Source organism: Helobdella robusta, assembly GCF_000326865.2.
Source record: "Helobdella robusta unplaced genomic scaffold HELROscaffold_10, whole genome shotgun sequence".
NCBI classification, from domain to species: domain Eukaryota; kingdom Metazoa; phylum Annelida; class Clitellata; order Rhynchobdellida; family Glossiphoniidae; genus Helobdella; species Helobdella robusta.
In genome coordinates this window covers 2,015,722-2,030,878 of record NW_008703571.1, presented here as the reverse complement: position 1 = coordinate 2,030,878, position 15,157 = coordinate 2,015,722, and the positions used below count along the sequence as shown (strand labels likewise).

Below are 15,157 nucleotides of genomic sequence, written 5' to 3'. Positions count from 1 at the left end.
CATACAAACGTTCAAAACATACTAAAAAAAATACAAAAACATACACAATGGCATAAACTGCGTGTGCCAACACATCTGAAAGAGCCCATTAAAATTCCCATCAAAAACCATAACTTGATTTACGACACTGTTAATCTCACTCAATTTTTATTCACATGGTCGCCATAGAAATCCCCAAAAAGATGCATAAAACTACCTTTAAAATACGCACACACACACACACACACACACATACATACACATATGTGCTTTACAAACACATATATAAAGTAACAAATATACACATTGAACGCACACTTTACACACACACATTTTTCTTTCTCTCTCTCTCTCTCTCTCTCTCTCTCTCTCTCACACACACACACACACACACACACATTCCAATACACGCACACACAGTACCGAATACATAGTTACACACACACACACACATACACCTCCACATACACCTCCACAAAAACATACCAAAATGATTTCATGTATGAACGCATCATAGAAATATAATCATTCATCCAAGCTTATATATAAATTTTCATCACCGTCATAATCCAGGATAAAGTTAATTGGAGAAGGTTGTAGGTGATGTTAACCAAGAAGATGGTAATGCTGATGACGACGACAATGACGATGATGGTGACGATGATGGCGATTATGGCAGCAGCGACAGGAGACACACCATCATCAACAACAACGATAGAAGCAGAAACAACACAAATGACATCACTTGTTTCAGCTACAACAACAGCTGTTGAATTCGCACCGACTGTTTCAACTACAACAACTAAAAGAACAATAGAAACAGAAGCAACAAAAGCTGCATCAACAACAGCTGTTGAAGTCACATCGACTCTTTCGGCTACATTAACAAATACGTTCACAGATGATGTTAGTGAAACTGAAAGGGAAAGCATAGCAGACAAGATGACTGGATGGTATGTTCTGGTATTTTTTGCTTTGATAATATTTTTATTTAAATCCAGAGACATATGCGGCCCTCCGAAGGTAAAAAGGTGGAATAGTTTTCAATGCGGCCCTCAAAGCAAAAAGTTTGCCCACTCCTGACTTACCTTAATAACAACATATAGGCTTAAGTTAAAGTTACGTAAAAGTTAGGTTGAAATCTAGGGAATGAAAAATAAAACATTTCATTGTTTAGTCGAGCTAGACTTTATTCCTTTTATTTTTTAATCTTTAAATGTGGATGTCCAAATCTGATGACGCATTAAATTGACTTGTAGCTATTGTAAAAATTGTAAAAATATATTAATAATTAATTAATAATATAACATATTATAATAATTATTAATTTTTTTTATTAAAATTGTAAAATAAATTGTTGTTTTATCGTAATGACAAAGAAAATATCACCACCAATAAACAAAAGTTAGTGAAAGTAGTGGAGTTAGTGGCAGAGTGAGTTTTGAGGTTAGTGGCGAAGTGGGGTTAGTAGCAAAGTGGGGGTAGCAGTGAAGTTAGTGACAGTTGTTGATATTTTCTCTACCAATCTAATTTATAGGTTGACAAAAAGTTGCCAAGAAGTCGGGAACAAATGGAGTTGCGTTTTTCCCATTCTCTTTATCGTCGTCACCATCATGGCAGTCGTCTTCTTTTTCCTCCTCATCATCATTTGCCTGGTCTGCAAAAAAAAGGTTTCAGTTTAAGTGTATGCAATTAATTTAATGATTCGTTGACTCAATCAATGAATGATTACAAGATTCATCAATTGATTAAGTTATATATCAATTCAGTTTAACTCTCAAAGAATTTAATAACTTTAACTGTTTAAGAGTGTTGAAATTTGCTTGACAAAAAACAATACAACTGATATTTATTCATAAACAACATTAACCAAATATGGCATATACACTCAGGTACATACACGCATATGGTAGATCATACCATTGCTTGCTTATTTAAACAAATATATATATATACACGTTTCACTCGCGCAGATTATGATATCAAATTTATAAACATACCGCCCTGATGAATATTGTTGTAACCCTTGAATTTCGTAACTACCAACACCGATGTTGTAACTTCAATGATCTCTATATTTCTTGCACCAGTGTTGTAGCTTCCAACAATCGTCAGGTGTTCGTCATACCGTAGGTTCAAGATTTCCGATGGAAGAACACAGCTGCTTCAAACGCAAACTTTGTTGAACGTTTTTTTGAATACCAACAGTAATAGAGACAATAAACTACTCCAAATAACTATATAATTCGTTTTCTCTGTTGGAAACCTGACACTAAACCTGACTAGAAACCTGACTGCCTAGGAAGTACATACAATCTAGATTTTTAGCATGAATACAACATTTCTTTATAACCCTCTATAGTTCAAAATCTAAAGATTTCATATAGCAAAGAACTATTATCGAATAATAAATAATATAGTGCAATTTGATCATTCCGGCGGTTATGGCAATGTTTTTCAACCTTATATAATGATTGTTTTTCAACTTTTCTGATGTTCTTTTGTCCATATTTATTGGTCAAGCAATTTTATTTTTCAAATTTTAATCGTTTAATAATCGTTTTATTTTCAAACTCAGAAAATAAAACCAGAGAACAATGTTAAAGGGGGCGAAGAAGCTGATTAAGAAAATTGACTATAAATACATTTTTAAAAAAGATTAAAAAATATTTTCATAAGATTTTATGTATCCATGTATCATAAGATTCATACATTATCTATTCACTTTCTTGTTAATTTCTTAAATGAAATTTTGAATTAATGATACCAACATTAATATAAATAGTACATTAAACTAAAATAAAATATTTATTACTTAATTTTTTTTTATAATGATAATATCTATTAAAATCTTTAAAACTGTCATTCATTTATTTTTTTTTCGATTTAACAAATTTGATTGACTGCTGTTTATTATTAATGAAACTTTATATCGCGTTGATTTTTTTGCGTTGATCGCGTTGATTTAAAGAAAATTGTTTAATTTAGAATAAAATACAAAATAATAAATTAAAAAAAAATCAAAATTTTTTATGATGATAATAATAACACCAATAACAATCCCTTCAAAACATAGGGACAATTTTATTTTCACAGTAAAAATAAATTAATTAGAAGCTAACAGCCTCTACGGTTTTCAATGTCTTGGGAGTTTCAAATTAAGACTTCGAAAATCTGTTTTCTGTATTACTATCATTTGTATTAGTTGTAAATGTAGCAGTAGTAGCAGAGGTAATAATAATTACAGTTGCAATGTTAATTTCCTGATATCGTTATTTAAATAAACATTGCTAATTTAACATTAGGCTTTCCTGTTTTTATCAAACTAACTGATATTAACCCACCCAATTAAATTCCAATTCTTAATTGCTGCCGTTATAAATATTTGGCATTATAAAAGGATCTATTGTTTGAATGACTCTCTTTACTTCTCTTTCTATCTATTCCTTTCTCTCTTTCTTCTCTCTCTCTCTCTCTCTCTCTCTCCCTCTCTCTCTCTCTCTTTCTTTCTTTATCTCTCTCTTTCTTTATAAAACAGTATAATTAGAAGAAAATTTGAGTTATTATATTTATCGAACTGTATGTTATTTGGTTTGCAATAAATTTTTCGTCGACAGAGCTCACTTCATTAACTTCAACTATTTCGCGGTATCAAGTTTTTAGTATCGTCAATTTGAAGTTTTTCTGTTTGCTGAAGTGATTTAATATTTTGTAGCTTCATCATGTTTATCAAGACAACAATAATTATCATGATTATCATCCGTATTATCATTGCTAGTTTGTTATCACCATTCGTTCAAGCCTCATCATGGCTAACAAGAGTTGCATCATACAAACCTGGTGGATACTTTTATCATCATCTTAGTTGTTATCACCGCCAAACTATCATCACCATCGTCGTCACCACTGATGTTGATAAAAATATGTTTTTACAATTTCCAAAATATTTATGCCATAATGAAAATTTTAGTCACACAGACATTGCAAACGGTGATGATCAAGTCGAAACCACTTGGAAAATTTACGGAGAGATTAACGATAGTTACGATGGTCACTTTGATGTGTATGACGTCTTTATCTGGGGAACAAGTACTTACTCTAACAAATTTATTTATTTGAAATTATCACACGAAAAAATTTAAAAATTTCTATTTACGACTACTACAACAAATTGGTTTGATTGTCTAGTTATTCTACCCTACTCTAGGTCACTTTTGTTAGCCATGATGAGGTTGGAACGAGTGGTGGTGATAATAAAGAACTAAGTCCACCAACCCCAGTTACACCAATCCCAGTTCCACCAATCCCATTTCCACCAACCACAGTTCCACCAGTCCCAGATCCACCAATCATTAGTCGACCCCTCGAAATATCAACCAATCAAAAACGCCCGGACACTGACCCGGATACTGGAGTGGCATCAGCTGACCTCCTTTCAACGGAAGTTTTCATATGTGCCACGGTTTTGTTGTGCTGCATCATCGTCGCCATTGTCTGCGCAATTTGGACGGTGGATTACATCAGTAGAATAGGTAACTTCACATTTGAAGTTTGAAACTTGATTGAATTATTATTTCAAATTGTTCAATTAATTGGAAAATGAATCATTAAAAGATAAAATGAAACGTAAAAGTATGTAAAAATGAGAAGCAGTGAATGAGAGTTTACCGATCTTATGTATGGCCCGACAAAATTTATTATTTTTCACCATATAATTTTAATTTTTACATTTTAATCTCAAAACCTGAAATTTATAACGCAGGAAACTAGGAAGACATGCCTACTTAGCTAAAAGACATGCCTACTTAGCCAAAAGACATGCCTACTAAGCTAAAAAAACTTGCCTACTTAGCTAAAAGACATGCCTACTTAGCTATATTGATCAATTTTAAAGTAGAAACGCTGACAACTTTTAAGTCTAATTAACTCACAAACACGTGTATGTGTGTTCGTGTGTCTGTTTGTACGTGTGAGTGGTTGTGTGCGTGCGTGCGAGCGTATGTACATGCGTTCGAGTGTATGTACGTGCGTTTACAATGGCATGGCTTTGTATTATTAAGTACAGTGGTATTCCCTATTAAGAACTTTGAATATGTCATAGAAATCAGGTCTCAAAAGGTAGGGGTCGTAAATGGGAAGAAAGCATATTAACAACCAAATAAAAAATGGTGCAAGAGATGTATACATTATTTTTTTATGTGTAAATGTACACTGCATTGTATTATATTCATACAATATATAATTTGGAAAAACCAGGTGTATTATTAAACTTAAAGATTTAATTTTTTTTTGGAAAAAATGAAGTAAGTGGAAGTTGAACCACTGTTGATTTCTTTTTAAGATGTTCTGTTTGAATTTGACCATGAAAATTTTCAAAAATTTCTGAAATGCCTTGAAATCCATAAGTTAGTACAAAATAATTCAACTGTTGAACACTTATAGCAATACAAAAGTCGTCAATTTTACGTCTTAATGATAAATTTTTGTGTTTTGTAAGGTCGTTGATCGGATCTTAGAGGGAGTCGTAGATCGGGAGTGGCGCTTAATGTGAAAACAACAATCCGTCAGAAACAAAACGGTCGGGAATGAGAGAAAGAGAAAGAGAGAGAGAGAGAAAGAGAGAGAAAGTCGGGAATGGGAAGGTCTTTGGGGAGGAGTATTACTGTATGTGTTTGGTTCACTGTTTAAATATAATGTGATCTAGAGTGTATTGTTAATTTTTTGCCAATAAAAATGAACATGCCTCATAGACACCAGTAACTAATTAGTTAAGAAAAGCTTTATGATTTTATTTTCATATACTTTAGAAAACAAATAGTTATGATCTTAAAAAGATAGTTTACGGTTCAATACATTAAAACTGCAAGTAGATATTTACATTAACTTAACTTTTTCGTTAAATATATCATATACATGTTGTTCTGACACCAAACATGTAAAAATCGCACCAATCAGAAGATGGCATAAAGCAGGTATGAATTGGGCTTTTACTTTGCATGTGCGTGACGTTTTATTCCAATACATACTGATCCACTCTTACATATTTGATAAAAAACATCAAAAGTGAAAAATAAATTTTCAACACCAAATATATCTCAAAAAGTTTTTTCCAATGAATTAATTAAATGATGTTTTTGTTTCGTCGTAAAACTTTACAAAATAGTTTCAATTGCAATAGTTACAAGGCTATGCAATCTGTCACTTAACCTCGTTCGAACTCATCATTCACAACAGCCGTAAGAAAATAACATTACCTGAAGAACACCCATCAATCACTCGCTCGAATCAATTAAAAACATTAGGCATCACATTTACCTCCAACTTATTGTAGCACCTCATATCAATCACATCATCACAAAAGGTTTTCAAACATTTCACGCACTCAAAACACTTCCTCTCACATGATCTCAGAGGCATCAAATTATTCGACATCATCATCCTGAAGCTCCCTCCTGGTCTGTCTTCGCTACACATCAACAACTACAGCAACTACAATCTCTCATCAAAAAACTTATTCGCCTCAACTATCTACCTGCACCATATCCTACCGTCACTCAAATATTCAACACACTCGATTCAAGACTGTTCAAGAAAGTGGAAAATAACAACGACCATCCTCTACTACCGCCAATCAAAACTACTACACACAACCTTCGTCAACGCAAGCGTAACTATCAAGTCGTCACTCAGTCAATATATCAGGAAAAGACCTTCCTCACAAGACACCTTAAACATATTAGCTCTCAATAAAACTCTATCATTTACTCAGTTTTGTCTATTCTTTTTTCTTATCGATCACTAAATCTTTTGTTGCCAAACGTAAAAGAAAGCGTTTTTAGCATTTAACGTTAGGCCAAAATAATGTTGATAAGTTTTTCTAAATATTACATTTTATTGAATTATTGGGAACTGGTGAAATTTAAAAAAAAATTTTCGACGAAATTAGAAAAACATTGATGATTCGTAATGAGTGGTTAATCTGAAGGTGACAAGACTCTTTCAAGACAAAACTTAATTTGAAGAAACATCTGATGACAAATTTTCAAAAAACCCACAACTATTACAAAATTTAATGATAAAACGTTGACTTGAAACTTAAGAAATTTAATGAAGGGAGACACTCAGCATTTAAATGGCATCAATCAAATTCATGCAGACATGAGTAGCTTACAATTTCACACACACACACACACACACACACACACACACACACACACACACACACACACACACACACACACACACACACACACACACACACATATATATATATATATATATATATATATATATATATATATTATATATATATATATATATATATATAATATACTTTTATCAATACATTTCTGTTTCTATAGAGAGAGAGAGAGAGAGAGAGAGAGAAGAGAGAGAGAGAGAGGGAGGGAGAGAGAGAGAGAAAGAGAGAGAGAAAGAAAAATTAAAGAGAATGTTAAAAGAGGATCGGTTCATCTCGCCATCATGTAAGTAATGTAGAGCACATTAAAATTGCTGAACATATAGTAAGTCTGTATCATAAATAAACCGCTGATGTAAATTGACTAGTAAGAAAAGTTAAAATTATTTGGTTTTTATTCTAAGACATTGTTAAGTTTTTTATAAATTGCACGAACACACACATATATAAAATTTATTAATTTTGGTTTAATTAGGATTAAGTTATTAAAATATAATTAGATTTTAATTATCTTATCTCGCAACAAGTTTGTTTTGTTTCATGATTGATTTTTGCAGTTATATTGAAAAATTAAGACAAATAACGCTCTATTATCTTAAACATTATTACCATATTTTAAATAACCACTAGATAATATAAACTCGAATTAACACATTTTATTTAAACTAACCATTTATAATTTAAGATATTTATAGCTGAAATAAAACACATATTTATGATTTTTTATTGATACCAGAAAATTTTGAATCAAAGTTTGTTACGCGATAAAGATGATATCTCTATCATTCTTTATTCTGTTAGTGGCGGTTAGTAATCAAATGAATTTATTTTATATAGTAATGAATAACAATATTAGCAATTTCAATAGGAATAATGGCTGGATGGCTCAATGGTTAGAGCGTCTGGTTGTGTTGCCTCAGTGACTGTGTTCGATTTATCACGCGCAATGTTTGTGCCTCGTGGAATCTTACGTACTACGCTGTGTGTGTGTGTTTGGTGTATGTGTGTGTTTTGTTGATGTTGCTTCTGAAAAATATTAGAATAGAAACCTAGAAAATTACTTAGCTACTTTACCATGAATCCCTTTTTATATAAACAGTCAAAAGTATGTATCTACTACGATTTGTATTGACATGGTGAATAGAATATTTATAATTTAGCTACCATACTATTAGTATTTTATTTGATAGAATGTAGTAACAGAACAAACGAAAACAAAACCCCCAATAAAGCAGTATTACTAAGTTTAATGAATGATTGGTAAACAAGGAAACAGAGTGCTGGGAATTGTACCTCTATACTGTGATGGCAATGATGGTGAGGACGAAGATGACGACGATGACGATGATGATGATGATGGCGATGATGATTAATATGATGATGATGGCGATGATGATTAAAATGATGAAGAAGATGACAAGATAATAATGATAAATATGATAATAATAAAGATTATGATATCAACAATGATGAATAAAATGACTATGTCCGAGAAGCTTATAATAAAATCATAAATTAAATTTTAAATTATTGTTATAAATATTTATTTAATTTAATTATTATTACAATTAATATTTTTTAAATTATATTTTTAATAATTTTTAGGCGAATTCGGAACAATTTTTATGGGTTGGTCAACATTTTTATTTTATTTACGAAATCTTCAAAAATGTTCATGTAGAATTTTTTAAAAATCAAGCCTTTTATGGATGTATTTTTCATTTTTTTTATGAAATATTGCAAACAATAACAAAATTTAATAAAAAGCTGAAAATTTTGAAATAATGTTTTTAAATTTTGCAGATAACAAGCGAGGTTAATAAAAAAAACCCAAATTAATTTAAAAAAACAACCTATTGAAATACTTTCATAAAACTCTTAATAGGATGGGTGGGGTGATAACATTACGGCTGAAATTCAGACTCCGACCCCAGAAGGTGAAGGGTTGGTCATGAGCACAACAACTGAGGACTGGTTGATATCAAATAATTTCGACGTCCCACAAATTCTACCAGCACCAACTACGATTCCAACATTAGACCACCGACCTGAGGAAACTGCTAATAACGGGATCGACAGACCAAAATCTCTCAGATCTTCCAGAAAATATTTCGTAACGACTCCTCTACTTCCAACAACACCGATCCCGCCCACGCAGGAGCCGCCGAAAAAACGTTATGAAGATGTTACTTTGGAGGACTCCATCGCCAAAATAATTTCTAATTTTGTCCAACAGAACAGCCCACAGAACCAAAGTTTTTACGGAGTGCAGTTGGATCTGAGTCTGACTAGAGACGGGTATAAGGAGTACTATAGCGTTACCTTGAACTCCAGCCATCACAAAACCTTCCTTAAGGATGAAAGTTCTGGAGACGTGCCAGCTTTGACAAGAGTGGGAATGACAACGTTTCCTCCTCCTATTATCACTATCACAACGACCACGGAACCTATAACTACGACGACAACTACCACGACAACAGCCCCTGAAGCTCCTATCGCCACTACCGAATTAGTGAAGGTCGGTAAAATGTCATAGAAATATTGCTCAATATTCAGATTAGTCTATATTTTTGTTAAAAAATTTTTCAAAATTTTTTAAATCTCTATGCTTACCCATCCCACTACTAATCTCTTCTCTGAGTCAAACTAATTTGTTCTTTTAACCGATTGAATAATCTCCAACAACTCTCTTTCAAATATCAGCAAGAACCACCTTCTCCAGAGGCTCTGGCACAGAAAAGAGTGACCACAATAGTTGTGTGTGTGCTGTTCATCGTCGTCTTGATCGTCTTGGTGGTGACCATTAGGATAATGGTCATCAAAGTCAGGGTGAGTCCAATTTGTAATGTTTGCCTTTTGTAACGTGCGGGGAAGCAATTCAGTGCTTTCTTTGTGAACTGAAAAATTGAACGTGCAAATTATTTTAATTAAACAAATCAATCGGTCAAACAATTTTAATAATTTATCTTTTACGCTAAGGAAAAATTAACAAAATCATTTTAATTGTAAATCAATTAACGAGTTAATACATTTCTTCAACAAAATCTATAAAACCAAATCATTGGCAGAGAATAAGGCAAAGAAACATGAAGAAGAATAGCACCAGTAACCAAGTTAAACAATCCTACCCAACTTTCGTTTGAAAGATACTCCGCTCCCCTCAGCCTAAACATTTTTATCAATTTCATCACCAATGTTCTCTTCATTAGCATCTTCACTATCGTTATGTTTATTATTTTTTTCATCTTCATCGCCATCATCATTCCTATCATCATCTCCACCATTCATCTCAATTCATCATTTACCCACTATCTATTTGATGGCAAGCCTGCACGACGTACGTACCACATCAACGGTTTTTGTGAGTTTGCCAAATTCAAACAATTAATTTACGAAAAAAATGAAATAATGAAAAGAAAAAATGTTGATTTTATATACTTAATGAAAATTATGTTGTTTTCTTGCGTGCCTTTGTCAAATCACATGATGCTTACATACTTTTATGGTAAAACCATGGCAATGTACTATTTGCATGTTTGTATGGTGATTTGAATGTTAAAAAAACTTAACTTTATGCTATGTTCGTGTTTGAAAGCCTTACTTTACAAGTGTGTATCTAATCTGTCTACTATTTGCGAATGAAGGAACGTTTTTGAGCCAGCAAATCTACAAGTAAAGTCAACCTAAAATATTTTCACTGTGAATAAAAAGTGATATATTAACTCAGTGTGTACAGAAATCAGTACACCTAATTATTCATTTTATATTATTTTATTTATTCACCCATTTTCTCTTTCTCATCCTAATTTAACGCTTAAATTTTATATACGTATCGAACTTACAGTTTCTTTAACAAACTTGATGACAAGTGTCGACAATTTTATTTTATTTTACACTAACATATACAAAGCACACAGTGACACACACACATACACACACACACACACACACACACACAGACGTCTACACGTACAGACACGCATACGCAAATTAACTTGTTTGTCCGGATGTGCCCGCACGCGTGTGCATGTATGTGTATGGCACATGCATGCGTGTGTTTATGTACGTGTGTGTGTGTGTGTGTACGTGCGATTGAATATTTGACATTCTTTTTCGTTGATGATTAATGAGGCAGGTCTTGGCAGATGATCGCACGAACGAAACGTACTTTTATAAAGTACTTTAAATTTTAAATTTAGTGTACGCCTAGCAAAAATTTTTTTTCTCTAGTAATCGAAAGACACGTTGTATTAAAGTTTTAATTTAAAGTAGTGAATTCTAACAAAGATCCATAATTCTACTTGCTATAAGATCTAGTTTCGTAAACTGTGCTTCGAATTGAGCAACAGCGTTGTACTTTAAAGCGATCTAAGCAGGAAATAAACTTCCAGTCCTTTAATATACGGAGCATTTCAAACATTATCAATCCAAATTATTCAACTACCCAGGAAGAATCCGACATAACGCAACCAAAAATAAGCACTCACGTGATCATACTGACGTAGGGTACACATGTATTGCATGTATATTCTGTTTTATCACCTCAACATACAAACGGAAATGGATACACTGAATATTATTTGATAACAGAAAACAAGCCAAGGAAAGTTGCATCAGTGCAAAAATTTTTAGGTTATTAAAGTCCATTTTTGAAATTTGTATTCTCCGCTTTGAAATCATTACAAAACAACAAAGTCATCGCCATCCTGACTGACGAAAATAAAAAATAAATAAAATCAAAAACATACAAACTCCACGACGCGAAAATATACAACAAAAAAACAGAAACAAGCCAGCATGTGAAAAAAATACCGGATTTGTAAATTTTTTTTAAATTGATATTTGAATTTTTAAAATTTAATGAAAAACATTTGGGTACTTGAGTGATATCACGTTTCACAAAAACTCCCAGCTCGGAATGTTATGCCTGTGCTTCATAAATCGCTAAAGATGACATAAAAAAAGTTTGTCTTAAAAATGGGTCACACACACGCAAACAGATATCCACAAACACACATGCATACACAATACACACTCGAGTACATAGACATCCACACACATACACGCATACACACACAGACAAACTTAAACACACAGGTCAAATAAAATCACAATGAAATTTGAATCAAAATTTTATTATAGACACAAATTTATTTAACAATTTTTTCAAAGTTGACTTCATTTTTTAGTGGTATGAAATTAGATTTAATGAGATAATTAAATGAGATTATGAAATATAAATTACAACTTAGTCATTATTATTATTGTTATTGTTTTCATTATCGTTATATTATTATATGCATTATTATTATTATTTTTACCATTTTATTTCTAACGGTAAATCAGCATCTTGGCAATTTATTATTTGAAATTAAAAATTAATGATAAACTCAAAGAGATCTGTTTATTATAAAAATACTATGCAATCATCGTCATCATCATCATCGTCATCATCACTAGCATCATCATCATCCTCATCATCATCATCATCACTAGCATCATCATCATAATCGACGTCAAGAAATTCCTTCTATGTACTTTAAAACTTTTAATGTATCGACGTTTTTGATAACGTTGCTGATAATGATGTTGATGACGATCATGATGATAATGTAGACGATGACGTCATTGATGATGTTGTATCCGATGCTGTCGTTCGATTTGCTGCAACTGTAACGCTTGAATTGGTAGTAAGAATAGCAATTGAGTTTGTAGCTACATCCGGTGTTGATGGTTCCGTTGTTATTGATGACGTCAGTCTGGTTGCAGTGACACCATCAGCCACATCGCCACACTTCCAACGACCATTACACCTTCCACGGGCAGCCAGCTTGTGGTACTTCAACCTACTCCAGATGCCCTTGCACATGTTCAATAGGACTGGATCGGGCACGAGTAACTTTTTGGCTGATTCGTACTGGTCTCTGGCAATTTGGGTTTAATTAAATAAATAAATGTGCAAACAAAGAAATAAATGGATGAAAAAACAAATAAATAAACGTGTACCTAATGCCACATACGTGTTTATATATATACAAAAAACATGCACATGCATTAAACCATGGACAAGTGAACAGATGTATTTCACTTAGCAGCTTTTTTTCAGAAATGATGATTTTAGAAATAAAGTTTATAAAGAAAAACTTCACTGAATCAGAAAAGATAATTTCATTTGAAAAAATAAATAAACAAAAATCAGATCTAACTGAATTAAAACTAATTTTAACTTAATTAAAAATAATTTTCATCTACAAGAGAAAAAAAACGATTTTTACTTGACCTATCTCTGTCTAACTCTGATCTGCAACCCATAAAATGTACTGACCTAATAATGACCTCAGCCCTCTTGAACTTCTTCTTTTGGGCGAGAGAGAGAGCCCAAAAAAGTTTGCACCTCATAACCAAAGGGGGAATATCCAAAAATAAGGCCAGCCTTAACTGTTGCTCTGATTTCTTACCAGCTAAGTATGCCTTTGGGGAATGAATTGTAACTAAACTAAATATCATGACATAGAGACAATTTAATTGATAGTTCAATTGATCAATTCATTCTAATTATTAATCAAATCCATTGATTTTAATTGAATAATTAAATTCATTGATTCTTCTCACAAAATTCAAATCCTGTTCCCCTAGTGATGAATAGGCTCCGCCCAACGTACTCAGCCAGTTCATCGTGTCGTCCAGGGCATGCTGCACACGCATCAAATGGGTCAGTCTGTGGCACCTGGTCAGGTTAAAGGTCATTTATTATTTCCATTTTTGTATTTAAATAATATCGTTGTCCTATTTCATCATTATTATTGTGTGCATATTTTTGTACAGACAATGCTGGCAAATATTTAGTAAAATAAAATTGAAAATAATAAAAAGTTATTAATAAAATAGTTTTTCTAATAGCTTAATAACATAGACAAATAATAGGGGGTCCATAGACAAAAATTTTTTATATCGGCTTCAAGTGTATCATATTTCTCAATAGATCATCACCATGAAGAAAAAATTTTTTAGATAGTTTTTAACTAGACAGTTATAGTAGTCATTTATTTAGAAAATGTATATAAAAATTTTCACAACTAACATAACCATCTTATCAAGTATTTGAATTTCAAAACAATAAAATTAAAATAATAAAAAAAAATGGACAAACCAACTATGATTAACTGTAACATCACTATTCATCAGATGGATGATAACACACATTGGAATTCTCACACACTCATTTAGTTTAATTATTTGTATATATTCACCTATATTCAATAACAATGATGATGAAGTTGATAGTGATGATGATGTTTGAACTGGCAGCAAATTATCATCATTATTATCATCAGATGACGATTGAGATGGAGTAAAACTAGTTAGGTACCTTAAAAACCCTTTGAGAAATTTGTTTGAATGAATTAGAGATTTACTAATACATCCAGCCAAAATGGAATCAACATGTAACTGACAAAAGATATTGAAAGAGCTGTAAAAATCACATCTGGTGTTGTTGTCGGTGTTATTATTATTATTATCACATTTATATTTAGTTTTTTTTTCACTATCACCTAAAACACTAGGTTCATTAATAAAATAATTATCATCAGCCTTATCAGGATCGTCACCACCTTCATTTATGTCATCATTGGCTTTTCGTGGATATATTGTGAGATTCTCTGGGCTGCCTTGACCTTGACTTCCACACTGACCAAGGCCAATGATGATGTCTCTGTTTCTGTCTAAGAAGAGTGCACTGGTCGGTTTGAAAGATTTGAAGTTTTTAGGTTGTTGATGATGTTGATTGACATCATCATGGGTGAAAATGAAACAATATTTTATGCTATTTAAACGTTTCGTTAACTTTTTAATGAAGGTTTGAGAGAATTTTCCATTTCTTCCATTGCAACTTTCGTTAATTTTCAAATTTATTAAAAGTTTCTTATAACCTTGTTCAATACATTCCAAATAATAAAAATAATTATCCTCTTGTTTATA

At 32.1% G+C, this 15,157-nt stretch overlaps 4 protein-coding genes across 4 annotated transcripts; 2 read left to right on the top strand and 2 right to left on the bottom strand.

The window, feature by feature from the left end:
• Positions 1–1,505: 1,505 nt before the first annotated feature.
• HELRODRAFT_166669 (hypothetical protein) lies at positions 1,506–2,488 on the bottom strand (the record flags this gene model as incomplete). Its single annotated transcript, XM_009011895.1, has 3 exons — positions 1,506–1,636; positions 1,980–2,143; positions 2,442–2,488. The coding sequence occupies 3 exons, from the start codon at positions 2,486–2,488 to the stop codon at positions 1,506–1,508; spliced, it is 342 nt and encodes a 113-aa protein (XP_009010143.1).
• Positions 2,489–3,972: 1,484 nt separating this feature from the next.
• HELRODRAFT_166668 (hypothetical protein) lies at positions 3,973–4,534 on the top strand (the record flags this gene model as incomplete). Its single annotated transcript, XM_009011894.1, has 2 exons — positions 3,973–4,068; positions 4,187–4,534. 2 exons carry the CDS (start codon positions 3,973–3,975, stop codon positions 4,532–4,534), a joined length of 444 nt encoding a protein of 147 aa, XP_009010142.1.
• A 4,594-nt stretch (positions 4,535–9,128) lies between these two features.
• HELRODRAFT_166667 (hypothetical protein) lies at positions 9,129–11,682 on the top strand (the record flags this gene model as incomplete). Its single annotated transcript, XM_009011893.1, has 4 exons — positions 9,129–9,695; positions 9,881–10,006; positions 10,246–10,290; positions 11,626–11,682. The coding sequence occupies 4 exons, from the start codon at positions 9,129–9,131 to the stop codon at positions 11,680–11,682; spliced, it is 795 nt and encodes a 264-aa protein (XP_009010141.1).
• Positions 11,683–12,776: 1,094 nt separating this feature from the next.
• HELRODRAFT_71776 (hypothetical protein) lies at positions 12,777–13,924 on the bottom strand (the record flags this gene model as incomplete). Its single annotated transcript, XM_009011892.1, has 3 exons — positions 12,777–13,101; positions 13,503–13,648; positions 13,790–13,924. The coding sequence occupies 3 exons, from the start codon at positions 13,922–13,924 to the stop codon at positions 12,777–12,779; spliced, it is 606 nt and encodes a 201-aa protein (XP_009010140.1).
• Between the last annotated feature and the right edge of the window lie 1,233 nt (positions 13,925–15,157).